Source organism: Netta rufina, assembly GCF_964035555.1.
Source record: "Netta rufina genome assembly, chromosome: 28".
In the NCBI taxonomy this organism is placed as follows: Eukaryota; Metazoa; Chordata; class Aves; order Anseriformes; family Anatidae; genus Netta; species Netta rufina.
The window spans coordinates 4,650,891-4,678,738 of record NC_140152.1 but is presented as its reverse complement, the minus strand read 5'-3'; the positions used below and the strand labels follow the sequence as shown (position 1 = coordinate 4,678,738).

The 27,848-nt window shown below is 66.5% G+C and overlaps 3 protein-coding genes across 4 annotated transcripts; 2 read left to right on the top strand and 1 right to left on the bottom strand.

Moving 5' to 3' along the window:
• Nucleotides 1-237: 237 nt before the first annotated feature.
• HAPLN4 (hyaluronan and proteoglycan link protein 4) lies at nt 238-3,088 on the top strand (the record flags this gene model as incomplete). The annotated part of the gene is made up of 4 exons (XM_084302929.1): nt 238-355; nt 657-1,019; nt 1,626-1,928; nt 2,751-3,088. The coding sequence occupies 4 exons, from the start codon at nt 238-240 to the stop codon at nt 3,086-3,088; spliced, it is 1,122 nt and encodes a 373-aa protein (XP_084159055.1).
• Nucleotides 3,089-5,435: 2,347 nt separating this feature from the next.
• On the bottom strand, nt 5,436-13,486 carry NCAN (neurocan; the record flags this gene model as incomplete). Its single annotated transcript, XM_084302608.1, is given in 14 exon segments — nt 5,436-5,579; nt 5,694-5,878; nt 6,674-6,818; nt 6,909-6,991; nt 7,371-7,529; nt 7,713-7,826; nt 7,938-8,054; nt 8,611-9,714; nt 9,817-10,716; nt 10,803-11,096; nt 11,193-11,332; nt 11,411-11,585; nt 12,096-12,497; nt 13,414-13,486. Coding segments are annotated over 14 exon segments (4,035 nt in total).
• Nucleotides 13,487-25,749: 12,263 nt separating this feature from the next.
• Nucleotides 25,750-27,787, top strand: NR2C2AP (nuclear receptor 2C2 associated protein). 2 transcript variants are annotated; one of them, XM_084302670.1, is made up of 6 exons: nt 25,750-25,801; nt 26,401-26,493; nt 26,583-26,673; nt 26,768-26,873; nt 27,206-27,274; nt 27,435-27,787. In XM_084302670.1, exons 2-6 carry the CDS (start codon nt 26,453-26,455, stop codon nt 27,548-27,550), a joined length of 423 nt encoding a protein of 140 aa, XP_084158796.1. In that variant the 5' UTR covers nt 25,750-25,801; nt 26,401-26,452; the 3' UTR covers nt 27,551-27,787. The 2 variants fall into 2 exon arrangements, with proteins under 2 accessions (XP_084158796.1, XP_084158795.1); XM_084302669.1 differs by having other exon boundaries at nt 25,779-25,801; nt 26,329-26,493.
• Nucleotides 27,788-27,848: the final 61 nt, after the last annotated feature.

Below are 27,848 nucleotides of genomic sequence, written 5' to 3'. Positions count from 1 at the left end.
TCAGCGCCGACGCAGCCCTTGGGGGGGGCCCCGCGGGGTGGGGGACGCTCGGCGGGGTGGGGGCGACGCAGGGTCTGGGCACTTGGGGTGGGTGGGGGTCCCTGGGGCTGTTTTATGCGGGGTGTGGGGTGGGGACCAGTTGGGGCTGGGGGCTCTGATCCGCTGCTCTCCCGGCCTCTCCCCCCAAACTGGGGGTGCTGGGGGGTGCTGAGGGTTCTCCCCCCCCCCCCCCCCCAGATGCGCCCTCGAGGGTCCTGGGCCGCTGGCCCGGCCTTGCTGCTGCTCCTGGTGGGCGTCCTCGCCTCCGACACGCCGCCCAGCCCCCGGGGACGGAAGAAGGTGGTCCACGTCATGGGTGAGTGGCCTCGTGGGGGGGTGCAGCAGGGTGCCAGGGTGCCCCCCCCCCTCCACGGGAGCCTGCAGCCTTCGGGGCGTTGGGTTTAGCGTTCATTAAAGCACAACGGAGCTGCCCACGTGGTCTGCAAAGCCCCGCAAAAGAGGGGAGTTCCACCCCAAAAAGGTGCTCCCCACATCTCCACGTGCCCCCTGACCCCGTTGTCCACACCGTGGCTCCTTCCCACTGTGCAGGGCTAAACTCTGTGCCTCCGGGGCAGGTTTGGGGACGGGGAGGGCGCTGAGCTCGGTGTCCCTTGCAGAGGGGGACAGCGGGGCCGTGGTGGTGCAGACGGCCCCGGGGAAGGTGGTGACGCACCGGGGCGGCACCATCATCCTGCCCTGCCGCTACCACTACGACGTCTCGGCCCACGACCCCGATGAGATCCGCCTCAAGTGGACCAAGGTGACGGAGCCGATGGCCTTCGTCGACGTCTTCGTGGCCCTGGGGAAGGCGCGGCGGGCGTTCGGCAGCTACCGCGGGCGCACGGCCCTACAGGAGGACGGCTTCGGGGACGCCTCGCTCATCATCCGCAACGTCACCCTGCAGGACTACGGCCGCTACGAGTGCGAGGTCACCAACGAGCTCGAGGACGACACCGGCATGGTCAAGCTGGACCTTGAAGGTAGTTGCACGGCCCCGGCCCTTTTGGGGCATGGCGACAAGGGGGGGACCCCGGGTGGCCCCATGGCATCCTCCGTGGGATGGCCAGGACACCGTTCCCAGCGCTGCGTCCCCGAGCTCAGCTTTACGGCCGCTTGTTTTTCCCAGCGTGTGCCGTGTTTTATTGCATCTGTTATTGGCTTTTATTGTTGCTCCAGGTTTACGCGCTGGCAGCTCGTAAATGGCAGAGACAGATAGCAGCACGGCCTCGTAAAGCACCGGGGGTCCGGGACGCGTGGCAGCGTCGGTGCCGCACGTGGCTCTGAGCTGAACGGTGGCCCCGCTGCCTGTCGGGATGGGCTGAGACATTCTGGGGGTGCTGAGAAAAGGATTAAAGCTTCTTTTAGGGGTTCGGGAGGCACGGCCACGCTGCTTGGGTTGGTGCGCACTCGCTGCGGGGACACCGGGGTTCGGTCCCATGCGGGCACCACCATTGCCCCATGCCCCACAGCACCGGGCTGCTCCGTAACGCACCGCCCTGATGCAGCTGCCCCCTTGGTTGGGTGCAAGGGGGGGACCCCAGGGTGATTCCCACATGCCCCAACCCTGCTTGCTGCCCCCCCCCCAGGTGTGATCTTCCCCTACCACCCGCGCCTGGGCCGCTACACCCTGAACTTCCACGAGGCGCAGCAGGCGTGCCTGCAGCAGGACGGCATCCTGGCCTCGCACGACCAACTGCACCAGGCCTGGCTGGAGGGCATGGACTGGTGCAACGCGGGCTGGCTGGAGGACGGCTCCGTGCAGTACCCCATCTCCCGGCCGCGGGAGGAGTGCGGCCGCAAGGACACGCCGGTGGGGGTGCGCAATTACGGCTACCGGCACAAGGAGAGCGAGCACTACGACGCCTTCTGCTTCACCTCCAACCTCAACGGTAAAGGCAAGGGGGTGCAGGGGAAACTGAGGCACTTCTCCGCTTTTTAGCTGGATTGGGGGGTCTTTTCCCAGCACCATGGTGGTGGTTCCCCATGGAGAGAAGGGGATGTCCCTCTCCTGTTCCCCCTCCACTCTGGTGCTGGGGTCCTGCTGGGTGCTGCCCAGCATCTCAGCCCCAGGTGAGAGCAGGAGTTGGCTGCACGTCCCTGCCCAGGGCTCCCCAGCTCATCAAGAAGGTTTTAGTGCTGGGAACCCTCCTCAGGGATCAGGACACATCCACGTGCCCCTATCACCGGCCAGGCTGGGGCACCCGGTCCCTACCAGGCTCCTGTATTCCCCGGGCAGGAGCAGGGGACGGAGGTAATTGCAGCAGCAAATGGCCCGGGTGATGGATGAGGCCGGGGCCATGCAAGACAGATCGGAGCCAGGAGGGCTCTGGGGCTGTGTAAATTCCTCCCGGCTGGCAGGGCAGCACGGAGGGGGGGCTCTGCGGATGTTTATTTAATGGTGGCAGGCAGGATAAATAGCGGGCGTAATCGCCACCAGGAGCCAGCGCCGGCCGCCGCCACGCAGCCCCCATAAATCTGCCCCCGCCAAGGGGCCGGCTGCTCTCCTCCTCCATCGCCTTCATCTGGGGGGGGGGGGTGAGGGCAGAAAGGGGGTGTCCTGGCTCCCCATAAAGGTGGACGTGGGGCTGAGCAGCCCACCCTGAGCCCCCCTGCCCCGTCTCCCACCCATCGGGTACCAGACGCTGCGCCCCAGCCTGGCCCCCACCACGGACAAGCCCCTTTTTTATTCCACCCCCCCCCCCCCCTTGCAGGCAAAGTTTATTTCCTGAAGACGTACCGCAAGCTGAGCTACGCCGAGGCGGTGCAAGCCTGCAAGAACAACGGGGCGGCCGTGGCCAAGGTGGGGCAGCTCTACGCCGCCTGGAAGATCCAGCTGCTGGACCGCTGCGAGGCCGGCTGGCTGGAGGACGGCAGCATCCGCTACCCCATCGTCAACCCGAGGGCTCGTTGCGGTGGCCGGGAGCCCGGCGTGCGTAACCTGGGCTTCCCGGACAAAAAGTACAAGCTTTTCGGGGTGTACTGCTTCAAGAAGGCTGGCGAGGCTGCCCCAGAGAAGGAGCAGGGCGGGGGGCACCCTAACCGTGTGTGATGTGGCTCCCCAAATGGGGCACCCTGCCCCGCGTGGCTGCGGAGCATCCTCGGACTCTGCTGGGAGCCCTTCCCCCCCTGGGGTTGTGGCTCTGTACATTGAACTGGAAGAGCCCGGGTGGTGGCAGCGCCTGCTCCGCTGTCACCAAAGCCCAGCGATGCTTGGGGGGGAAAAAACTGAGGCACCGGGAGGGGAAAGCGCTGAGCCACCCGGGCAGGAGGCCCGCGCTCGGAGCCGGTGCCAGCTCCCCAGCCCACCTGCAGTTATCGCTTAGAAATCAGCGCATTGCATGTGCAAAAAGCCTGGCAGGAGCAAAGCAGGACCGGGTTCGCCAGCTCCGCGCTGCCGCCGGGGCTGCGCAGAGCCAAACCCAGCCTTGGGGACGCCACAGGTCATGTCCCCAAAATCGTGTCGCCGGTGCAGGCTGAGCCACGCACCCGCAGCGCCTGCTCGGGGCTGGGCGCTGCAGCCTCTCGCCTTCGCGCTTGGCTTAGAGCAGAAGCGGCCGTGGCCACCAGATGCCCGCAGGCATTGGCCCAGGCCACGGACCCGGCCGGGCGCCGGCTCCAAGTTTCGTGCAGCCCCGGTGCTGCGAGCTGGACTTAGGTGAAATAAAAGCTTCGGCTGCTTTCGAGAGCTGAGCCAGGCTCCCGTGTGTCCTTCTGCTGGTGGCTGCCGGAGAGGGGCCTGGAGGGGCAGCGTGGGCGCAGGACGAACCCCTGGGGTGCTCTGAGCCATGGGACTGCGCTCACCCCACGTCCCCACCTGCCTGCTCCTGATTTCTGCCTTTATTCAAAGCCCCGCTGACCCCGGCACCACCACTCCCCCCTCCCAGCTGGAGCTGAGCGTGCTTTGAGGCTTCCCCAGGAGCATCCCAGCGGTGGCAACCCTACAAATTTATCGGAACCGGCCCCAAGCGAGCAGGGGGAGCAGTTTCAAGGCACCACGGTGCCGGCAGCAACCCGTGAGCCCCCGCAGGGACAGCAGGGCACAAAGAGGGGACGGGGACCCCGCGGTCCCCCATGCCGGAGGGGGCTCAGCAGCCGCGTGGGGCTTCCCCTGCGCCAAGCCCAGCTGAGCACAGCCCATCCATCACCTTTACGGCCTCCCAGCACTGATGAAAATAAATAGCTGCTGGAAGGTGACGCTCCTGGCCACCGGGACCCCCAGGAGGGGAGCACGGGGCAGGGGGGGCCACTGGTGCCCCAGGTGATGGCTGTCACCCGCTGACGGATGGCAGCCGGGGCGGTGGCACAGCCCCTGCACCCGTGGCTAACGCAGGCAGCGCCCCGATGAATTCATCAGGCTCACCGCCGGCGTGACTCATGAGCAGGGCTGGCGAAACGAGCCGGCGGAGAAGGAATGTGTCTGCTTCAAATTAATTTCGGGGTGGCAAAAGGAAGGAGATGGAGAGCGCCGTTACCGCGCGCCGGGTCCCGGCCAAGTCAAGCCACTTCAGAGGGACCGTCCCCGGGGTCCCCGCTCCTCCGGGAGCCCAGGAAAGCACAGGGTGGGGGCCACTGAACTGTTAAAAAAATTTATTAAAATGTCCAGCAGTACAGAAACGCAGAGAGTCAGAAATGCCACGGAGGAGGAGAGGTGGGGGGGGAGAAGGGGAACGGGACACGGCAGTCACGTCGCAAACAGCAGAGATCAGAAAGCGCCGTACACACACACACACGCCAACTCCAACGGGGAACTGACAATGAACGGAAAAGGGAAAATCCAACCCCAAAACCAGCCGGGAGGGCCCTGGTGCGGGGTAGCCCCGCGAGCCGGGGCAGGAACAGGGACGGGGACCCCTTGCCAGGCGTGGGGACGCCCCGTGGGCAGGAAGACGGGGAGGCTGTTAAAAAACTGGAGCCATCCAAGGGGATGCGATGGCCAAGGGCAGTCGGGGTGATGGGTGGGGGGCTGCTGCATGACCCCCTCCCCCCAAAAAACCCGGTGGAGGGGACCAGACCCCAGCAGGGGCAATCAGCCAGCTGCAGAACAGCCCCCCCAGGGCTCCACGGGGATTTGGGGGTCCCCGTGCGGGGCTGGGGGCTCGACCTTGGGGGTGCGGGCACGGCCCCGCGGGGTCGAGGACTGAGCGTGGGGCATGCGGGGAGGGCTGGGGACGCACACGCTGCCGCCCCCGCCCGATCCTATTCCCTACGGGGCCGGGCATCCTAGGAGCTAAAGCAAAGGGGGGGGGGGGGAGGTTATAAAAGAGGGAAGGGGGTCGGGTGGGAGGGAAGGGGGTCGGGAAACGTCACCACGTCCCATCCCAGAGACGGCTGGTCCCGGGGCGCCCGCGGGGGCCCTTGTGCTTGCTGCTCCCCCCCCCACCCCCCCAACCCCGGCTCTAGAAGTAGTGGCCCTCCTCCATCCAGTCCAGCCGGAGGTGCTTGCGGTGTTTTCGCCGCTCCTTGCGGGGTTTGTGGTGGTGGTGCTGGTGGTGGGGGTGGCTGTGGCGGTGCCGGTGGTGCCGCCGCGCCCGGTGCGACCGCCTGGCTAACGGGGGGCAAAGAGCAAGGGGGCCGGGGAGGGGGGGGGTCAGGGAGCCCCCAAACCCACGCACCGTTCCCAAACCCCCCTCCCACCCCTCCCCAGGCCCCCACTAACGTTTTGTGCAGAGGATTTTGGGCCGGTCCCACTTGCCGTTGCTGTGGCACTTGATGGTGGGGATGTGGCGCTGGGTGAAGCCCTCCTCGCACTGGTAGCGCACGCTCGAGTGGATGCTGTACTTCTCCTTCTTCTTCCCCACGACGAAGGCGTTCTCCACCTCCGGCGGGGGCCCGCACAGCACTGGGGGAGGGGGGGACACAAACCCCTCGTCAGCCACCACCCGGATCCCAGCCACCGGGAGGGGGACTTGGGGACACCCCCCACACGCCGCCGGTTCCACGAGGCCGAGCGGCGGCGACGGCTTCGTGACAGAGCCCGTCCATCGAGGAGGGGTTCCTCTGCCAGATTCGCAGCGAGGTGTTCCCGAGGATTTACATAGGTAATTAACGGCCTTATCGGGGCGAGCACATCGTTACGCGGGGCCGGCGGGAGAGGGAGGCGCGCTCCTCCGGCTCACAGCGAACAGCTGGAGGTTAATATAACTTCCAAGATAAGGAATGAGGACTTAATAGTTTTAACGGCGGCAAATTAAGCAAATTAAGGCGGAGAGGGAAGAATTAACCGTGGGGAAAAAATATATATATAATGGAGATTAAGGGGAGCTGCTCGAGTTTTCCTTGGGGAGGGGCTGGGAGGTTTCCTGAGGATGAGGAGGTGCCTGGAGGCTGCAGGGTGGGGATGGGGATGGGGATGGTGGGGGCCATGGGATGGGGGTGTTGGGGGCCATGGGATGGGGATTTGGGATGAGGATGAGGATAAAGGATGAGGATGGAGGATGGGGATGAAGGATGGGGATGATGGGGGTCATGGGATGGAGATGATGGGGGCCATGGGATGGAGATGATGGGGGCCATGGGATGGAGAGGCTGGGATGGGGATACTGGGAGTCATGGGATGAGGATGGAGGATGGGGATTCTGGGCTGGGGCTGCAGGATGGGGACCCCGGGGCCACCCCCATCCCTCCTGTCTCATACCCGTGCCTTTCTTGCAGATGTAGGGCAGGTTGTAGTTGCAGGGCACGTCGTTCCACTTGCCGATCTCGTGGGACACCAGCACCACGCAGTCCTCGCCGCCCGCGAAGAAATTGTCGGGTTGGTTCTCCCTCCAGTTCTCGTATTGCTGGTGGGAGACGAGGGGGGGTGATGAGAGCACCCACACCCCGCACCCCGCACCCTGCGCCCCAGCAGGAGCCACCTCCATGGACCTCACCAGGCCGGTGTTGTCCGTCCATTGGAAGTCCTGCTCCACGATCCTGTCATTGAGCCCGATCCAGGTGTTCTCGTGCCCAAAACCTGGTGAGAAAGGGGTGAGGGGGGGTCCCCAGCCACCCACACCTGCACCCATGGAGGTGAGGAGCACCCAGGGGTGCCGGTGCCTGGAAAGCTCCAGGAGCTCTCCAGGCTGCAGGGTCCGTGGCTGGAGAGTGATGGGATCGTCCTGCTAGGGCACGAGGGACATGGGGACCTGTGCCAGCACCCAGGGGACCCTCTCCTCACCCACTGCCCCCTCCAGACCCCGAGCCCCAACAGCCTCAATGTAGCATGAAAATGACCCAAACTGGAAACACAGAGAGCAACCCCAGCATCGCGGGGAGTGCTGAGCACTGGGATGGGGTCAGCCCCGTCCCTGGGGGGTCCCCCTGTCCCCCGCCCTCCCCCCAAAACCCCGTACTGTTGATGAAGCCGTGCTCCTCCTGCGAGTGGATGCTGGTGAGGTGCCCGGCGCGGCGGCGGCAGTCCCTCTCCGCGTCCTCCCAGGAGCGCCGGCGGGCGAAGTAGCGGTAGCAGTGGCCCTGGAACTTGTGCCAGTTGTGGTCGCAGCCCTCCGTGTCTGCGGGGACATGGGGACACTGGGGACTGCGGCCAGCCCCCAGCACCCCGGGGTGCACGGAGGCGCTCCCCACCGCAGGGGGAGAGGCTCCTGGGTCCCCATAGGGGCAGGGGCTGGATTTGGCCAGGGATGCTGCCCACGGGGGTGGGACGAGGGGGCTGCCCCGTGCCGCTCATTCCCCACCTTTCTCGCAGCGGCTGCCCCCGTAGCTGGGCAGGCAGAGGCAGACGAAGGAGTTGACCTCGTCGATGCAGGTGCCGCCGTTCTGGCAGGGGCTCGACAGGCAGTCGTCGATGTCTGATGGGACAGCGGGGGGCTTTGGGCACACCAAGACCCCCGGCAACCCCCCCTGCCCACGCCGACCCCTCCGGCAGCACGGGCACGGCACAGGGGGCACGGCACGCTCACCGATCTCGCAGTTCTCCCCGGTGAAGCCCTGGGCACAGCTGCAGCTGCAGACGGAGCCGTTGGCACGGCAGGTCCCACCGTGCAGGCACGGGTTGTTCTGGCACGGGTCGGACGGAGCTGCGGGGTAGGAGCGGGTGCCATCACGGGGGGCACCCCGGTGCTTCGCCCCCAGCCACCCCGTTGACCCATGGTGCTGCATCGTGCACTGGGATGCCCACCCAGCCCCATCGCCAGCCCCAGCTCCTTGCTGGCAGCGTGGGGACGGCGCAAACCCACTCCTGGCCCTGCCCCAGAGCCTTGGCGCATGGACCACGGCGACTTTTCCGCCTCTCGGTGGCTCTAAATCTCATGTATTTTTGTTCCATATATACATATTTTTTTTCCCAGACACTACCAGGCTGTGTATGCTCACCAGGAGCCGCCTCGCTAGCGATTATTATTAGCGACTGCAAATATTAAATATTTAGGAGGACGCTTTCCTGGCTCGTGTTAAGAGCTCAGTGCGCTTTGAGAAACCCCGGCTACGCGCTGAACCTGTCACAGGCACAAAACGAGCACCGAAGTCCCCCGAGGAGCTCTCTGGCTTGGATAAAACCTCTGCCTTCAACCTGACCCCATGGGACCGCACCGCACCGTGCCCAGCGTCCCCAGCACCCCATGGCACTGTGCTCACCGTGCCGGCTGGCGTTGCCGGTGCCCGTCCAAGCCAGCAGCTCCCTCTCCTCCAGCAAGGGCTCCTCGCCGCTCCCGCTGTCGGCATCCAGCAGCGGGGCCCCCCCGGGCCCCCCAGTTGTGGACGGCTCAAAGAGCGGCTCTGCGCTCGGGGACCTGGGCACCTCCGGCACCCATGGGTGGGGAGTGGGGGATGATGGCCAAGGGGTGTCGGTGGGAGCTGGTGGGTGGGTTTCCAGAGTGGGGGGGTCTTCCCTCTTTGCCTCCCCTGAGGTGTCCTCCTCGCTAGGGCTGGGGGGCTGCCGGGGGGCTGGGGGGTGCAGGAGATGCTCGGCTCCCTCCAGCTCCGGCGCCGTGGGGCTCAAGGGTCGGGGGGCACCCGTGGACCCGTCCTCTGCCTCCCCCGTGCCCTCCGCCGGCCACTCGGAGCCACCCCGCGGGGTCACCTCGCTGGCTGTGGGTGAAGGCGAGGGGATGTCCCCTGCCACGGAGGTGACGGCTGCTTCGTCCCTCGGCTCAGCCGTCCCTGTCCCCGCATCCCCGTACCCGGCTGGGTGCTCGTGGCCAGCTTCAGCCCCCATTTCGGGTGTCCCCTGGGGAGCTGTGGGGCTCAGCCCACCCTGATGGGGATGGGGATGGGGAGAAGCCGCCACCGTGGTGCCCGGGAGCCCCATGGGCAGGTGGAGGAAGGTCACTGCCTTCCTCTGCCTCTCCAGTGAGCCGTCCCCCAGGGCCCCGCTGCCATCTCCGCCGGGCTGCGGGGACGTTTCGGGGAAATCGGCCACCAGCGGGGCTGGGGGCAGCGGGGGCCGTGGTGGGATGGGGTCACCGTCCTCCTTGGGAGGGGTGTCCCCGGAGAAGTCCTCGGTGGCATCCGCAGGCAGCCAGGGGGAGTCACCGCGGGCACTGGGGCCGTGGGGCGGTGCCCCCTCCGTGGTGACATCCTGGTGGTCGGAAGCACCGTGGGGAGCCACGGGGGTGGGTGGTGACGGTGGCAGGGACGTCCATGCAGCCCCCCCGGGACCACGCGGGGCCGTGCGGGGGCTCCACTGCGGAGAATCCCTCGGTGACGGGGGCACCGGGGCAGTGGCCGGTGCCAGCAGCTCTGCAAGAGATGGCACAAGGTGGGGGTCCCCTGGGCTGGAGCACCCCAAGACCACTGCCACCACCACCCCCCTGCGCCCCCCCCCCACCAAGCATCACTTACTGTGGCCGATCTCATCCTCCACCTCGTTGGAGAGCGGGTAGGGACCCCCCCCAGGGGGGCTCTCAGCACCGGTGTGGGCGATGCTCCACGTCTCCACCGCGTTGGCTGCAGCCCCCTTCACCTCCAGGGCCGGGATGGGGGCGTGGGTGACTGTCCCTGCTGGGTCCCCAGCCCCCGTAGGGTCCCCAGCCACTGTGGGGTCCCCAGACACTGTGGGATCTCCAGACACCGGGGGGTCCTCGGTCACTGGGGGGTCCTCAGCCACCGGGGGGTCCCGGCTCTGCCGCTGCAGCTGGAAGTAGCGCCCGTTCAGCCCGGCGTAGCTGCTCCTTCTGGGGGCACGTGAGCTGCCCAGCGGGGTGCTGGGGGTCTCTGCTGCCGTGCCAGGGACTGTCCCCAAGCCAGGCGATGCCGTCGGTGAGCTGGTGACCTCCTGGGCTGGGCTTTGGGACCGTGGCAGCAGAGCGATGGGGGGCTCCTCGGGGTCGGGGGCTTCTTGCACTGGTGGTGGTGCTGGGCTGCTGCCGGCCGGATCCTGCCGGGTGCTCCCTGGCGCCTGGTCCACCACGTTGAGGGCTTCGTCCTCGTGGGGCCACGCCGGCGAGGAGGTGGTGGCCAGCGGCAGGGCCGTGCCGTTGGCCCCGGGGATGTCACCGCGCCACGTTGCCGCGCCGCCGCTCACCGCCCGCAGCTGCTCATCCTCATCCTCCCCCGGCCCCGCAGCCCCCGGTTGCGGCAGGAGGCCGACGCGTGGGGTGTCCCCAGAGGTGGCCGGGTCCTCGCGCTCCTCCGCGTGCTCCACCAGCACGTTGTCACTGCCCGGCGGGTCGGGAGTGGGCAGCTCCTGCTCCTTCTGCCCCGCGTGCGCTGCGGTGAAATCACCGGCATCCGGCGTGTCCGCTGTGGGGAGGAGGACCGGGGGTGGGCTGGGTGCCTGGGGACACGAGCGGGGACCCGGTGGTGGCACCACAGCCCGTCTCCGTTACCTTTGTAGCAGTAAGCATCGAATTTGGAGGCCGGCTGGGGGAAGCCGGTGCGGTTGGGGAACTGGTAGAGGGTCCTGACGCCCGAGGCCTCGCCGCCGCATTTCCTGCGTGGGACCCTGATGGGGTAGCGGACGCTGCCGTCCGCCAGCCAGCCGGGGTCGCACTGGTCCAGGCCATCACGCCAGGCCAGGTAGAGCTGCCCGGTGGTGGCCAACGAAGCCCCCCGGGCCTGGCAGTGCCTCCGGGCCCCCTGCAAGGTGAACCGCCCCGGCGCCGTGGCGTAAAACACCTTCCCTGCAAGAGAGTGGAGCTCGTCGGAAAGCCGTCACCATCCCCAAGGGTGGCACCGAGCGTGCCAAGCGAAGTCCCCAGGCGCGTGCCCGCCACCACGGTGCCACTTGCCTTGCAGCTCCCGTGCGTAGCAGTAGACATCGTACACTTCCCCGGGCTCCCTCTGGCCGTAGCTGCGGACGCCGGGGAGGCTGTTGCGGTCCCCGTAGCAGCCGGGCCGGGACAGCGTGATGGGGTACCTGCGGGAGAGGGGCACAAAGGGGGGTGCTCAGCTCCGTGGGTGCCCACGGCAAGGGGTGCCCGCACCGTGCGCTTACCGCACGCTCTGGTCAGCCAGCCAGCCCGCGTCGCAGTTGTCGTAGCCGTCCTCGAAGGCAGCCTGGAGGTGCTGGGGCGAGGCGATGACGGCCGAGTTGTCCAGGCAGGCACGCTGGGCGGCGGCGAAGGTCAGCGCGTAGCGCTCCCCCGCCGGGCGATAGTGGAAGACGACGCCTGGAAGGAGAGCGGATGGCACGGCTCGCACGGGGTGCGCAGTGCGCGTGGCGTGCACTGGGTGCGTGAGGTGCACTGCGTGCAGAAGGGGTGCAGGGCACGTGGGCTGCGTGGCTTGGATGGGATGCAAGACTTATAGAGGGTGCATGGCTTATAGAGGGTGCACGGCTTGTAGGGTGTGCACGGCTTGTAGGGTGAGCACGGCTTATACGGTGTGCAGGGCTTGTGTAGGGCACATGGGGCGCACAGCTTGCATAGGGTGCATGGCACGCATGGCTCACACGAGGAGCACAGAGCGTACAGGGTACAGATGTGGGATACGAGGCTTGTACGGGGCACAGAGCTTGCACAGTGTGCATGGCTTGCGTGGCTCGCACAGGGGACGCAGGGTGCACGGCTCGCCCAGGGCGCATGGCGCGCACGGCTCGCATGGCGTGCATGGCTCACAAAGTGTGCACGGCTCACACAAGCACCCCCCCCAAGCGCGCAGCGCGCTGCCCCGCGACTCACCCGTCACCTCGAGGGGCAGCAGGTCCTGCTCATCGTCGATGCCGGCCACCACCTCGCAGCGGTACAGCCCCGCGTCGCTGGCGCGGGCGGCGCGCAGCAGCAGCGTGGCGTTGTAGCGGTCGCGGGGGTAGCCGGGCAGCGACACCCGGCCCTCGTAGGCTTTCACCACCTTCACCGCGTTGTCCTTGGCCACCAGGATGGGGACGTCCTCCCTCTGGCCGGTGGCCGAGCGCACCTTGCTCCATTTGACGCGGGGAGGGTCGGGGGGCTCGTTGGGCCCCAGCGAGGCGGAGGGATGGAGCAGGAAGAGGCAGGGCAGGGCCACGGGCTCCCCCAGCCCCACGCGCACAGCCTGGTGCTGCACCCGGTTGATGTGGATCACCTTCCCATCGTCCTGGGAGCCTGCGGGGAGAGGGGCCCAGATACCACGGGGATGGGCTCTGGGGCTGCTGGAGGGGTTGTCCATAGCGTGGGGGGAGCTAGGGGGACGGGAGGGCACTGTAGGGTCTTGTCCCATCCCTGCCCTGCAATTTGGTGGCACCTGACCCCGCTGGGGGAAAGCCACCCCCCCCCCCCAAGCTGGGATAAAGCATGGCAGAGATGAAGACCTCCTCCTCTTCCTCCTCCTTTTCCTGCAGTAATCCTGCCCCCCCCGGGCACCCTCCCACAAATCCCATAATTCTCAGAAAGCCCCAAGCGCTGCCCTCCCTGCCCTGTGGGGACGGTGGTGGATGCTCCCCGCAGAGCCAAGCTGGCTGGGGACTGCCACTAATCCCAGTGAGGACCCCCCCGGGCGCCTTCCCCCACCCTATTCCCACCCCATCGCAGCCACAAAGCTTCACCCCAAGCCTCTCACTCCTTCGGGATTCCAGAAGTCCCCAAATCCCCCAGGATCTGGACGTCACCGTGCCCCCGCCACGTGGGATGAGGACACGGGGTGGGCAGAAAGGATCCGTGGGGGCAGCTCGGCGGAGGGGGGTGCCGAGCCAGCAGGATTAAGGGTTTAAAGTCTCGCCCAGCATGAGGGGGGGATCACAGCCTACTGGGGGGGGGGCTTTTCCCTTACTAATCCAGGGCATCGCGCGGGCACGCCGGAGCCTGCAGACCCAGCCCCCTCCTGGAGCCGGTTGTTCTTCGCCCTAACCATTCATTAGCGCTGGTAGTTCATTATTTGTGTCTGTTTCCTTTTATTGGCTAATTATCCCCAGCTACTTCGCGCCGCCGGCAGGCGCCGGCTCCTTGCTCTTCGCCCACTGCCCCTGCTCACAGCTGGGGAGGGGGGAATGGGGGCAGGATCTGGCCCCTGGGGGCCACTCACCCAGCACGGCGATGGGGAGCAGGGAGAGCCCGAGCAGGATCCAGCAGCCGGCATCCCCCATCACCTGGACCATCCTTGACCTGCAACGAGAGCGGGGTCGGATTCTCACCTCTCCCCGTTTACCCGGCAGCTCTCCACCAGGCCCCAAACCGCTGCAGGGCCACGGTGACACCGACCCCCCGGGAGGAGCAGGAGAGCACAAACCCGGGGAAGAGTTTTTGGTTTCGCTGCCGGTGCCATCACGGTGCCATCCCTGCGCCTCCGCTACGGGGGCACGGGTAAGCCCCGGGGGTCCTGCGGGCTCCCCCCCAGCCTGGCCGTGCAGGATGCGGCCCCATTAACATGCAGCGGATGCCTCCGGCTGCCGGAGCCGGTGTGGAGCATAAAACCGGCAACGCCGCTCGCCCAAAAAGCTCCCATCCGTCTGCTTCACTGCAGCACCGATCGGTGTTTTCTAAATCATTTGGTGCCCGGTCTGGGAGGGATGCTCAGCACCCCCCCCCCGGGCTCTGACACCGATCGCTGGCCGGGATGGGGACCGCCTGGTTTTGGGGACACGGCCCCTCGACCCCCTTGAGCTGTGGCTTTCGGCTCAGCCCACGGCTTCCCCGCTCCCCGATGCTCCATTTTCCAGCCCTTGATTCCTCCCCCTGTCCCTTCTGCTTTTATGGGACGAAAATAGAAATCAAGAGCGAAACGGCAAGAAAAAAAAAAAAGGAGACCCCCCGCGTTCGGCGCTGGAAAACGGCCTTTTGGGGGGGGGGCACAGAGCTGGGTTTTATTTCACCTGTTCTACAGAAGAAAGCATTTGCAGCCCCGGCAGCTGCCCCTTCCCTTCCAGGGGGGCTTTCTGCCTCCGAAACCTGCCGCTAATAAAAGCCGAGGGGGTCGCCTGGCCCCCAGCGTGGCTCCGCACCGTGCCTTAGCGTATCTGCAGGAGGGAAGGATGCGGCCAGGGACGGCCTCTGCGGCTCGCTGCAAAGCCGGGGACAGCTCTGGGATGCTCGGAGAGCAGCAGGATTTAAGGCCTGGGGGGGGGTTTCGCTCTCAGAGAAGGAAATCCCAGTGAAATCCCAGTCCTGCTGCTGCTTCCCCAGCCCCGCTGGAAACCAGCGCTCAACTTTTCCCTGATTTCCCACTACAGGAAAAAAAAAATAAAAATACCTAAGTGACTTGGCATGCCCAGGCGCTGGGGTTTCCAGCTCCTCCCCATTGAAATGCAAATCCTGCCCTCCTCAGCTCTCCCAGCACAAACCCTCGGTGCCGGGTGCAGGACAGGGGGACCCCGGGGTGGGGATGGAGCAGTGGGTGTAGGATTTGGGTGCTGCCTGCATGGTCGGGGTGCCCGGGAGATGCAGCATTGGGGTAGAACTGCCAACCTGAGCACCACACTCACACACATCCCTGGGCTTTGCATCACCCACAGTCCATTTTTTTGGCCTTTTCACCCCTGTTTTCCCTTTTTTCTTCCCTCAACACTCATCCCTGCAACTTCCAGGCCACACCGGGGTGGCCGCACGGATCCGGAGCCGAAGGGACCCGGCGGAGAGCCCGACGAGCGGCGTCCACGTGCCAGCGTATAAATACTCCACTAAGCTCTGCGCTGTTTACCCAGAGCCGCTGTGCTGGAGATGGGTCCTCGCTGAGCAAACGCGGCCCACGCCGCTGGGTAAACATTCAATATTTTATTTAAATGTTAAACATGGAAGTTGCTCTTTGGATGCGCAGCCGCCCGCCGGGCCTGGACGGGCGGACGGGTGGCACCGCGGTCCCACGGCCGTCCCCAAGCTGGCAGCAGAGGGTGCAGGACCCCGTGCACGCAGTGCTGAAGGGGCTGCCTGGCTGTCAGAGTCCCTGACATCAGCATTTCTGCAGGTTTTGCTTTCGCAGCAGTGGCGGCACGGTGCTGGGAGGGGACGGCAGCACCCGCTGCCTCCCTGGGGACCCCAGCCCGTGGCGAGGGCGCACGGCCCCAGCTGGCCGCTGCCACCCCGACCCTCTGAGAGCACAGGGACTGCGTCCCGCTGGCACTGTGACTCTGCTCCAAGCAGGAAGACAAAGGGAGGACCCCCCCGTGTCCCCAGGCCCTGTGTCTGACACCGCTCTCAGCCAGCACCGGCCCGAAAAGTTGATCCCAAGGTCAGGGGAAGCGGCAGCGCAGCCTCCAGCCCTCCCGGTGCCAGCTCCATGCACAGCCCCCACCACGCGTCCTGCAGGGACCCCCCAGGAGAGGGGACATCAGGGACAGCGGGAACAAAGCAGAGCCTGGGCACAGCCAACATTCCCCCTCCCCAAATTCATTTTCTCCCCCTTAGGATGTCCCCAGCTCGGGGACCGCATCCTCGGCGCCTCGTTAATTACGGGGCCGTCTCCCTCCCACCTCCTCCTGATCCCCTAACCCCCAGCCAGCTCCAACACGGCCGCTGGGGGAGGATTTGGCACGGGGGCCGTGGGTTCAGCCGGGTGTCACCGCGCTGTCCTCGGCCACAGCTGGCGGTGACACCAAGGCACGGAGGGTGGCACTGAGAGGTGGCGGCATCCGTGCCACCGCGTCCCCGCAGGCTGAGCGGTGCAGGCGCTGTGGGTGGCCGCAGTCGGGGCGATGCCACGGGCTCGTGGCACGGTGACAGCCGTGGTGCCACGTGGCTGGGCCCTCTCGGGGACAAGGGAAGTGTCCCCGTGCCCTACGCGGCCCGGCACCTGCCGCAAACCGGGCAAAAGCCAAAGGAACGGCAGATGAGAGAAATTTAAAATAACGCCGGTGCAAAGCCGCCCCCCCAAGCCGGGCGAACATTTTCACATCTGTCACTAGCTGTCACCACATGAATAATTCATCCGCCTCATGAATATGCAAAGCCGGGGCTGGTGATTAGCTTCAGCTGAAACCTAGCTTAATTCCTCCCAGGCCACCGGGTGCCGGGCTGACCCTGCCACTTTTTGGGGCATTTTCTCGTCCTGCCCCGAGCTGTGGGGCTGGGCAGGGGGCAGCCGGGGGGCTGCGGACCTCGGGGTCCCTGCGGAGCAGAGGGGACACTGAGGGGGACACGTGCTCAGGGGCTCTGCCACCCCCATGTGCTGCAGCAGGATGGGGGCGCCCCCAGCTTTGGGGACCCCCCAAGCTTTGGGGGTGCCCCCAGCCCCGTGCCACCTGCAGCCGTGGTGCTGGCGCTGTGACCTCTGCTGTCCCCACGGGTGACCGTGGTCCCCAGCACCATCAGGGCACCGTGGAGCATTCGGCACCCAGCCACCCAGGCTGTCACCTCCCCGTGGGGCCGATCCTGCCCCCTTGCAACCCCCCCCCCCATGTCCCCACATCCCTCCTGGCGGGGAAGGGGGCGAGCACCCAGGGCCCCCGCAGGGCTGCGCGGCCACGGCAGGAGCCCAGCAGCGGGGCTGGCTCCGCGTCCCCTCCTCTCTGCCCACAACAAAGGAATTCTGCAAAGCGCGCTGCCGTCACATCTCGCAGGCAACGTGATGCTCCCGCTCCCCCCCAAGCCTGCGAGAATAAATTAGCACCTCGGCAAACTGTGATCCTGGCCAATATGGGCCCTTTGCTGGGTGCGATTTTTATTAGGCAGACAGTCTGCAGCCTTTATTTTAGATTTCGCTCTTATTTTTATTATTATTTTTTTCCCACCCACCACCTTCCCCCCCCCCCCCCTCCCAAGCTTTTTGTCTCTCCCTGGGAGGCTGAGCGCCCGTCGCAGGAGCCCCAAAGCTCACTAAGAGTCACGGCAAACCCCAGCCCTATAGCGGGCTCGGCCATGCGCCAGCAAGCGGCCCCAAAAAGCAGCACCAGCACCAAAGCAAGAGCAGGGAGGCTGGAGGGTGCAGGATGCGGCCAGCGGGCCTGGCCCAGGGCTGGGCCTCCAGCACCTTCCTGCCCACGAAACACCGGGTGTGCCGGGGTCCTGGGGAGCCCCCGAGCACCCCAAAGCCCTCGCTGGTCCCCACACACGCATCCATCCTTCCCGGCATCCCGCCGGCCATCCCAGCCTTGCCATGCAGCCGGGGGATGCGGGCTGGGACTCATCCTGCCCACGGTGCCGAGCCCCCGCTGTGACACCAGCCCTGCCTGGTCCCCAGCAGCTGGGGGGGACACTGGGGACACCGCGTCCGGAAACTTTCCGGCTCCCTCCCTGATGAGGAAACCCCGGTGGCACCAACGGGGACCGGGCAGGGTGAAGGGACCGCGGTGCCACCGGGTCCAGCACCACAGGGAGGGGACACCCAGCACCTGCCACCCTCCCCGTTGTCCCTTGTCTCCTCTCCCTGCCACCACCTCGCTGCCAGCACGCTCCAGCCCTGCCTGTCCTACTGGCCTCAGCCCTGGTGTCCCCAAGCCCCTGTCAGCACCGGTGTCCCCAGCCTCAGAGCCCTGGTCTCCGTGTCCTGGTGTCCCCAGTGTCCCCCCCATGCTGGTGTCCCAGTGGTGTCCCCACAACCCCAGTGGTGCCAGCCCTATTGTCCCCCAACCACACTCCTGCTGCCCCCCCAGCCGGTGCCCCCCTCATCCCCAGTGTCCCCCCCATCCCCAGTGTCCCCCTCCCCAGTGTCCCCCTCCCCAGTGTCCCCCTCCCTCTGTCGCACCGCGCCCCCTCTCCACCCCCCCTCATCCCTTCCCACCCCGGTGTCCCCCGCCCCAAACCCGTTGTCCCCAACCCGGTGCCCGCACCCCGGAGCCGTGACAGCCGCCTTGTCCCCACCGTGTCCCCAGCTCGGATCCGTCCCCAAACGGTGTCCCCGTCCCCGTTCCCGTTCCCTTTCCCCGTTCCCATCCCCGTGCGCTCCCACCGCGCGGCACCGGGCACCGCAGCGGGGGCGCGGCGCGGGCGGTGCCGGTGCCGGTGCCGGTACCGATACCGATACCGATACCGATACCGATACCGATACCGATACCGATACCGATACCGATACCGCTGCCGGTACCGGTGCCGCACGTACCTGGGGGCCGTGCTCACGGAGCGCAGGGGCTCATCGCCGCCGGAGAAGCCTCGCACCGAGCTCCCCGCCGGCACCGGGAGCTTAAAAACGGGGAGCGGAGGGAGAAAGGGAGGGGGGCGCAGAGGGTCGGGGTCCCCCGGAGGGGGCCGAGCCGGGCCGGGCCGGGCCAATCGCGGCTGGCGGCAGGCGCGGCCCCCCCGCCGGTGCCGCCGGTGCCGCCCGCCCGCACCTGCCCGCAGCGGCGGCGAACCCCGCGCCCGCTCCGCGCCCCGCCGCGCTGCCGGGCGCAGGGCGAGGGGCGGCCGCGCATGCGTCTCCGCCTCCCCCCCCCCCCAATAAACCGGGGCCGTCCCCCCCCCCAACCCCCCGGAGGGGCCGCCCCCTCCCCCGAGAGCGGAGCCGCCCCCACGCCCCCCCGCCGCCGCGCCGCAGCCCCCCGGCAGCCGGGGATGGAGAGGGTTTTTTTTTTTGGGGGGGGGGGGGGTCCCGGTGGTGGGGAGCACCCCTAGACCTCTGCGCCCCCCCCCCCCCCCCCTTCTCCGGTTTTTCCCCCCGCTGGCACCGCACCCCCGGCATCCCTGCGCTGGCAGCCGGTGGGTTTTAGGGTGTTGGTAAAGTGGGGGGGGCATCCTCCAGCCCCTCTGCACCCCAAAATCACTGCTCGGCCCTGAACCCCCCCCTCCCATGTGCTGCGCACCCTGCCCCAGCCCTGCACGGGGACCCACTGTCTCTTGGGATTTTTTTTGGGGGGGTACAGTTGAAGGGCACTTTCCCTGCTCCCCCCTAAATCCCTGCCAAGCTGTGCGGGCTGCATCCAGCCCCCCCCCCCCCACACACACACACCCCTGTATGGCCCCGCGTCGGGTGGGAGATGCTGCGGATGCGGGAGGATGCCGAGGATGCAGGAAGGAAGGTGCTGAGGGCGGACAAAGCCTGGGAAAAACCCCAATAAAGCGGGAAGGATGCTCGGAAGCTGCGATGCCAGAAGTCACCCCCAACATAGGGGAAAAACTGTCACCGAGCTGGATGGGGGGGGGGGGGGGGGCACCTTTTTTTTTCCATTTTTTCCCCCCCCGAACCTGCCGGCCTGAATGGAGAAAGCCGCCCTGTCTCCTGCCATTTGGCAGCGGCCGCGGAGACGGGCGCCCTTTCTCTTCCTCATCTATAGGATGGGCCCGCGGAAACCCGAGAGCAAAGTTCTCATTTCCGACTCCATTGTGCGGGACTTCGAGGCCCCGGGTGCCGCTTCCTGCCTTTTGTGAGCCCCTGCCACAGAGCCCTTCTGTTCCCCTCCTTTCTGCCTCTGCAGCTGGCGGCCCCCAGCCCCAAAAGGTGCCCGGGCGCAAGGGGGGAAGGCGGCAGGGGTTAACGGCCCCGTGGTGTTTGCCAAATGGGACCGGGGAGAAGGACCCGGTGCTGTCACCGTGCTGTCCCCGCTTGCCGAGGTGTCGGGTGATGCCACCCTGCAGGTCTCCAATTCATCGTCTTGGGGGAAAGGGCACCCATGGGTGCAGCGTCTTGCTCCGTCTCCGTGTCCCTGGAGCGGCTGGTGGCACGCGGGGTGGCCCGGCATGGGGACAGGGGTGAGCACAGATGGTCAAGCTCAAGGCCACGCCGTTGGCAACGCTCAGCAGGACGAGGCCAGCTCCGAAATGCTCACCCAGCACCAGCTCAGCACCATTTGGGGTGAGGATGCCCTCAGTCCCGCACCCATGGCAAGCCCCACATCCCCCCTTCTACATTTCACAGCCCCCCCAGGGACAGCGCCGCTTCTTCCCCTCTCCCAGCTGGGAACTAACAGCAGCAGCACACCCCTGGGGGGGGGAGGATTTCTCCCCAAAACCCCCCCACACCCCACAGGATGGCTGTGCAGGAGCCCAGCGAGGACCGAGCCCCGTGGGCAGCCCCGGCCCCGTGGCCGAAACGCCACCGGCCATTTGTCTTGCCGAGCGAAGGTGCCGGCAGTGAGTTATCGGAGCTCTCCTCTCGAGTGGAGATAAATGTCATAACAGACACCAGCCAGCGCGGCTTATGGATGAGGATTTAATAGACACCGCTCCCCCCGCGCTCCTCCCCGCGCTGGCAGCTGCTCCGTGCCCAGGGAGCGCAGCCCACGGCGGGACGGCATCGGGGACCGGCTGCTCCACCAGCTCGGGGCTGCTCCCTCCAGCCGGTCCCCAAGGGCAGGAGGTGAATTTGTGGGGTTCCCCTGGGCTGCGGCCAAGCCCCGATGTCGCTTTGTGCCCTTCCCCTCCCATCCGGCCTGGCAGGATGGGTTTTGAGATGAACCTCCACGTGGCACGGTTTGATGGCCCCAATTCCCCATCGTTTTTGGGGAAAGGGATTTGGGGTCGGATTTGGGGTTCCCCAGCCGCAGCACCCACTCATCCTCATCCTCTGCCCTGTCCCACACCGCACGTCCAGCCTGGATGGGCACCGACAGCTCTGCCCCGAGCTGCTCCCAGCTGCCCAACGGGGTCCCCGCTGCGCCCCATGTCCCCAACCACACCAGGGACAGGCTGGGTGCCCCCTGGCATGGTGGCACTTGGGTCCCTCTGCTCCTCGGTCCCGCTCTGCTTCGTCCCCAGCCCCGTCCGGTTTTGCACCGACGAAGAGAGCAGGGACCAGGAGCGCCTTTTTGAGCCGGAACGATGGGTTTCTGGCGAAATCCTGCAGCAGTGTTGCCGTGACGACCCTCCCGCAGTTTCCATCCAAAGATGTTTTCCTTTGTTGTGACAGGGATGCGGGGAGGGCGCCGGGGAGGCGGCCGCGGGCGTGCGGGTGCGTGACGGGGGCGAGGGGCTCCTGCCACCAAAGGCCAGGACCTGGCACTGCCCCTGGGGACACCGGCACGGCACCGGCGTTGGGGCAACCCCATGGCAGAGCCCCCCTTTCAACTACAGCCCCGGAGGACGGCGAAGGGACTGGGAACCACACATGGCACGAGTTTGGGAGGTCTCAGCCGGGTGTATGTCCTGCTGAGGACCACAAGAGAGGGGACGTGGCCAAGCCAGAGCACGGCCGTGTCCCTTGGGGTGCGCGTGGGGACCCCGTCCCGCGCCCCGGCGAGCCGCTTGTTATTCCGCTCAGGTCCGCCTCCGGCTAATGAAGCCCGTTCCAGGAGAGCTGCCACATTCACTGGGAGAACGGCTCCGTAATGAGGCCCCTGCCACCGCAGCTGGGGCCAGCGCTCGGGGCACTGGCACGGGGACAGGCAGCAGGACGGACGGACGGACGGACGGCTCTGTGGGGCTGGGATGCCAGGAGAGCCACAGCCGGTGCCTGGCCTTGGTGAAAATGCTGCTGTGATGTAGGTGCTGGGGCTGGAATAGGGCAGGACGCCCCAATCCAGGGGCTGATCCGGATGAGACCCAGTGCTGGTGCCACGGAGCCACCTCCATGCTGTCCCCAAACCCTGCGGCTCGCCCCAGTTTCTCCCAGTAGCGTCCCCACTTTTGGCCCAAACTGCCCCGTGCCCTGACCTGGGCAGGGTGACAAGGGCACGGAGGGGACCGCGGGCTGGGGGCCACCATGGGTGCCGTGCCCGGGGATGGGGGACCCTGCCCTGGCCAGGCACAACTTCGCTGCGAACCCACCGGCAGGATGAATTGATTTTATTTTCTGTTTCCATGGCAACTGCCTCTTTCCCTTCCCCCTTCGGCCTGCCGGCAGCCCAGACCCGCTCCTGCGCCCTCCCCGGCCGGCACCCGGCCCCCAAAGGAGACTCGAGGGACATCGGGGCCGTGACCCAGCCTGGTCCCCTCCTCCGGGGACTCCCTGGGGTGGCAGCGCCACCAGCTCAGAATCCACAGAGGGGGCCAAATCCTGCACCTCTGCCCCGGCTGCAGCACGGGAGGGATTTGGGGGAGCAGACAGCAGGTCTGGGCACGTGTCCCCCCCCCAGGTCCAGGGGACATTCCCCCCTCTTCAGCCCCTTTCTGGCACCGGCAGCAACCAGCAGCAGGGCTGGACGTGGCGCTGCTTTATTAGCCCTGGTGGTAATTGCCCCCCCGGTCCTGCCCACGTGGCTACGCTGAGCAGCATGCCCATTAGCAGAGCCAGGCTCGTTAACGGCACCGGGCTCGTTAGCGGCACCTCGTCCCCGACACCTGCTCCCGGCTGATGTGTCACCTCTCGGGCAGCAGCCCCGTGGCGCTGAGGGCCCCCGTGGGCGCTCAGCACCCTTTGCTCCGGCCGGCAGGGTGCTCACCGGGAGGTTCGTGGCCGGTTGTAACGAGATAACGCTAATTACATCCCTTCCTCTGCCTCCTCCCGGAGCAGTGCTCTCACCGCTGCCCTGCACGGCTCCTTCCCAGCGCGCAGATGCCACCTCAGCACCAATTACCGACCCCGCAGCCATGCGGTGGAAGTCAGAGGTGCCAAATCTTGCCCTTCCCAGCCCCCTGGCCCCCAGCACCCCCCCCCCCCCGGCACGGCGGAGGGGATGAAGGCAGCGTCGCATCCCCCTTGGGGAGAACAGGCAGGGCCCTGTGGCGGGCAGGGTGGCGGCGGCGCTGAATAGCGCCTGTGCCGCATTCACCGGTAATCCCCGGCGTTTACACGGAAGTGGAAATCAATCGCCGCAAGTAATTAACTGCAAAGGGCACAAAACCAGCTTCTTCTTCTTCGGAAGCAGCTCCCCGCGCCAGCCGGGGTTGCTCAGCAAAAACTCGCACGCTGCCACCCCGCCGCACAAAAGGCGCCGGCACCCGCTTCCTGCGCCGGGCCAGCACCCTACGGGGCGGCACGGGGGGGGTAGGGGGTCTCGCCTGGTGGGAGCGGGGTCTTGGCTCCCTGCCAGTGCCTGGTTTCTCATCTCAGCAGCTTTCTGTGAGCTTTTATAAAAGGCAAAGTCCTCCCTTGGGGTGAGCCGAGCTGCTCAGGGCTATGGCAAAATATCCGCGCTACCCGCCCGGGCCGTTCCTCGAGAGCGAGGAGGGTGAAGAAGGATGGAGAACGCAGGGGACACGGGGTGCTGAGCAGGCAGAGATGGGGACAGGGGTGGTGGGAGCAGGGAAGTCACCATCCTGATGCCTCCAAGGACAAGGGGGCTGCAGCGAGGCGGGGAGCAGCTCGGTGCGCCCCGCTCGGAGCGGAGACGCTGCCGGGAAGATGCAGGTGGGAGGAGGCGTGGGCCGCGGTGGCAGAAATAGCAGACCTGTCCCCCCACCGTGCGATTAGCCGAGTGACAATTAAGGCTCCCGTGTTCCTGACCCAATTTCTCAGGCAAAACTCGGGGAGGGAGGAGGAGGAAGGTGCAGCGTGCGTCACGCACGCACGCGTGTGCCTGCGCGCGCCGTCGTCGCATGCACGCCCGTGCAAGGGCACGCAGGTGCGTGTGTCCTCAGTGACACCCCTGTGCACATGCACACGTGTTCCAGCGTGCACACGCGTGTGCACAGCCCTCACGAGGGCCAAGCCAGGAGGACGAAGCCCCCCCAGGCCCCGCGTGCCGGTGCAGAGCCGTGCTGCAGGGGGGAGGCGAAGGCTTTGCAGCACTCGCCCGGTTTTATTTTTTGCTTTTGCCTGAGCTCAGAGGCAGCCTCAGCGCGGTCGCCGTGACTCATGCTGGCAGACAAACACCCGGGGAGGCTCGGGAGGGCTGCAGACCGCCGCTGTGCCGTTGGCTTTTTGTCACCTCCCCCAGTCAAGTGGCAGTGGGGGCTGGCAGGGGACGCGGGACACCGCGGGGCTGGGGCTGGCAGCCTCGCCGAGCACCCACAAAGAGCCAGGGCCGTGGGCAAGCGCAGCAGCACCATATGCTTGTGAAGGATCATTTTAAGCAGCTGGCGTGAGCGTGTGCGTGTGAGCGGGGCTGTTTCTCCCTGCACAGCTGCTGCAGGCTCCCCACTGCTCCCTCGGAGGCTCGGGGTGCGCAGCGCGACCCCGCACAGCGGCCAGGACCCCGCCAGCACGGCCAGGGGGCTGCAGGGGGGCTGGTTTGGGTGAGCAGGGGTGCTCCAATGTAGGGACGCAGCTGGGCAGGTGTGATGGAGCGTGGAGGGGTGCTGGAGAACACAGGGGGGCTGGAGAACAGAGGGGCTGGAACATTTGGGGATGCTGGAGCATGTGGGGATGCTGGAATATTTATGGATGCTGGGACATTTAGGGATTCCGGAACATTTAGGGATGCTAGGGCACATGGGGATGCTGGAGAACACAGGGGTGCTGGAACATTTATGGGTTCTGGAGCACGTGGGGATGCTGGAGAACACGGGTTCTGGAACATTGGGGGATGCTGGAACGTTTATGGGTGCTGGAACGTTTATGGGTGCTGGAATATTTAGGGATGCTGGGGCACACAGGGATGCTGGAGAACATGGGGTGCTAGAATATTTATGGGTGCCGGAGCACGCAGGGATGCTCGATCACACAGGGATACTGGAGAAAATAGGGGTGCTGGAACATTTCTGGGTACTGGAACACGTGGGGATGCCGGGGCACATTGGGCTGCCGGAGCACACGGGGATGCTGGAACCTTGATGGATGCTGAACATTGAGGGATGCTGGAACATTTAAGGATGCTGGAGCACATGGGGATGTTGCAGCACGTGGGGATGCTGGAACATCGAGGGCTGCTGGAACATTTAGGGATGCTGAACACTGAGGGATGCTGAACACTGAGGGATGCTGGCACACCGAGGGATGCTGGCACATTTTGGGATGCTGGCACATTTTGGGATGCTGGCACACACAGCCGGGGGCGTGAGGACCAGCTCCGCCGTGGGGCTGCTCCCGTGCGGCGATGCCGGGGCGCACAGGGGTACCCGTGGTGCCAAGGTTCCCGCACCCCCCCGGCACCCGGCTGCCCCCCCCCCAAAAAACCCCCCCCCCCGCAGCGCCTCCGGGGCTCTCCCCTCAGCCGCGCTCCGCCAGTGCCACCTACAGAGCTGGCCCAGAAGGGCACCCGGCCGGGGACACCCCCGGAGCCCACCCCCGGAGCCCAAACCCCGAGCAGGAGCCGGGGGGGTGATACTGGAGGTGGGGGGCACGAAGCCTTCGCAGGAGCAGCCCCTCGGGGGGTTCTGGGGGGGGGTGCACGCCCCCCACACACACCCCGGGGTGCTCAATGCGGGGGGCTCCTGCCCATTTTGCGCACCCCCTGGGGGGGGGGGGGGACACGGCGCAAAGCCCCCCCAAACCCTGAAGCGTGGGGTCCCCACCGAAGCCCTCAATGGGGGGGGGGCTTGACCCCCCCTTGGGGGTGCAGCGCCAGCCCCCGGGGTGCCGCTATGGGGCCCCCCCGGCGGTGCTGTAGGGTCCCCCCCGCTTCTCCCCTGTCCCCCCCCCAATGCTCCCCACCGGTGCATTGGGGGTGCCCCCCCCCAAAAGCCGCTCCCCGGTTGGCGAAGGGGGGGGGCGGAGCGCGGGGGGGGGGCGGGGGGAGGCGGGTCCGGCCCCACGGAAGCGGCTGCGCCGTTTCCTGCACGGGGGGGGGCACGAGGTGAGTACGGGGCTGGGGGCGCAGGGGGGGTGCATGGGGTAAATGTGGGGCTGGGGGGCACGGGGGGGGCACGGGGTGTGCGCAGGGATGGGCGCGGGGGGGGCACGGGGTGAGTGTGGGGCTGGGGGGTATGGGGGAGGCACGGGAGGGGGGCGCAGGGGGATGCTCGGGGGGTCACCATTGCTACTGGGTGCCCCCTTGGCTGTCTGGGGGTCCCTAATGCTCTCTGGGGGTCCCCAGTACTGGCCAAGGGTCCCCAAAGGTGCCATAGGGTTGGTCCCCAATGCTGCTCGGGGTTCCCATTTCTACTGGGGGTCCCCAATGCTGCTCGGGGGTCCCCAGTACTGCTTAGGGGTCCCCAAAGGTGCCATAGGGTCCCCAATACTGCTCAGAGTTCCTATTTCTACTGGGGGTCCCCAAAGGTGCCATAGACTCCCCAATGTGCTCGGGGTTCCCATTTCTCCTGGGGGTCCCCAGTGCTGCTCAGGGGTCCCAAGTGACACCAGGTTGCCCCCACTGCTGCCCAGGTGCCCCCACTGCTGCTTGGGACGTCCCGTTGGGTGCCGCAGTCCTGCCCAGGTGCCCCCAATTTTCTCCAGGTGCCCCCTATACCCTGCAGCCGTTCCCGATCCCGTCTCCCCGCACGCAGCGATGCCCGCGGAGCCCCTGATCTGCGCCGACACGGCCACGAGGTGAGTCCCGGTCCCCAGGGGGACGGGGTGGGGGACGGGGCCACGCTGTCCCCATCACGTCCCCGGGATGGTGACACCCATCCCCGCAGGGTGAGCTCCGTGCTGAACCGGGACGTGAAGCAGTTCGGGAAGAAGCACATGTTCGACGCCAACGAGGAGACGTGCTGGAACTCAGACCAGGTACTGGGGTGAGGGTGGGAGCCGTGTCCCCATTAAAAACCCCGTTGTCCTTGTCCCCACCCTGATGGAGCCCCGGTGTCGTTCCTGCCTCCAGGGCGCGCGCCAGTGGGTCGCCCTGGATTTCCCGCGCACCGTCAAGGTCTCGCAGCTCCACATCCAGTTCCAGGGGGGATTCTCCAGCCGGCTGTGCACGCTGGAAGGTGAGGAGCTGCTCCTGGGGCGCCTCTGGTTCCCTTTATCCACGCCTGGATCCCGCAGAGCTTTGTTATAGGGCCTAAAGCCGTTTGTTAGCTGTTCCTAAAACTCCAGAGGGGCTTGGGGCCGTGGGTTGGAGCAGAATTGGGGTGCAGAGTGAGGACCCGGGGTTCTCCAGGACACTTTGGGAACCTCGCCCATCATTTGGCAAACCCGCTGCTCCCAGCCCCGCAGCAGAGCCGTGCAGGGAGGATTTTTGGGGCGATTGAGCCCACGGCAGTCATTTAGGGCTCCCCCAGCACCTCCACGCGGCTGCCTTCACCCTCACACCCCACAGGCTGCAGAACGGGCGAAGAACTGGTGAAAATATCCGAGCTGTACCCCGAGGACGTTAACGCCATGCAGATATCCTTTTTGCCACTCGAGGTCTTTAGGATACGATCCTACAGGTGCCCGGTGGCGCTTTGCTGCTGCTAAAACAGGTTTACCCCCACGTGGGGGTGTCCCCCTGCCTGTTTTTTTTTGTGTTTTTGTTTATTTTTTTTTTCCTTTACGGGCCTTGCACAGATTCGAGGTGGAGGAGACAGCTCTGGATAAGCTGAAGATCACCTTTGAGAACAGCACGGACTTCTTTGGGCGCATCGTGGTGTACCACCTCAGGGTGCTGGGGGAGAGGCTGTAGGGCAGCGGCGTTGGGGGGGGGCTGCTCTCCCAGCACCCTCATTTCCCCCCCCCCTGCCCTGGGGGCTCTGCTGCACCCCGAAGTGGAGAGGGGACCCTCAACCCCCCCGGGATGGCCTTGCAGGAGGGATGTTTGTGCAGGGATCCACGGGCTGGACTTGCAAACCACCTTTGGTGCCTTTTTTGGGGGGAATGCAGCCCGTGCAGCCGGCTGAATAAACGGTGGTGGTGGCCCCCAGCTCCTTCCCGGCTGCTTTTTGGGTCAGAGACACCCCAGGACTGAGCCCTGTGGGGTTTGC

Excerpts from the sequence above, each read along its gene's own strand:
- NR2C2AP (XM_084302670.1), top strand. The coding sequence starts at position 26,453 with ATGCCCGCGGAGCCCCTGATCTGCGCCGACACGGCCACGAG. Across the intron at positions 26,874-27,205 it reads CCGGCTGTGCACGCTGGAAG|GCTGCAGAACGGGCGAAGAA; the intron begins GTGAGGAGCTGC and ends CACACCCCACAG. Across the intron at positions 27,275-27,434 it reads GGACGTTAACGCCATGCAGA|GATTCGAGGTGGAGGAGACA; the intron begins TATCCTTTTTGC and ends GGGCCTTGCACA.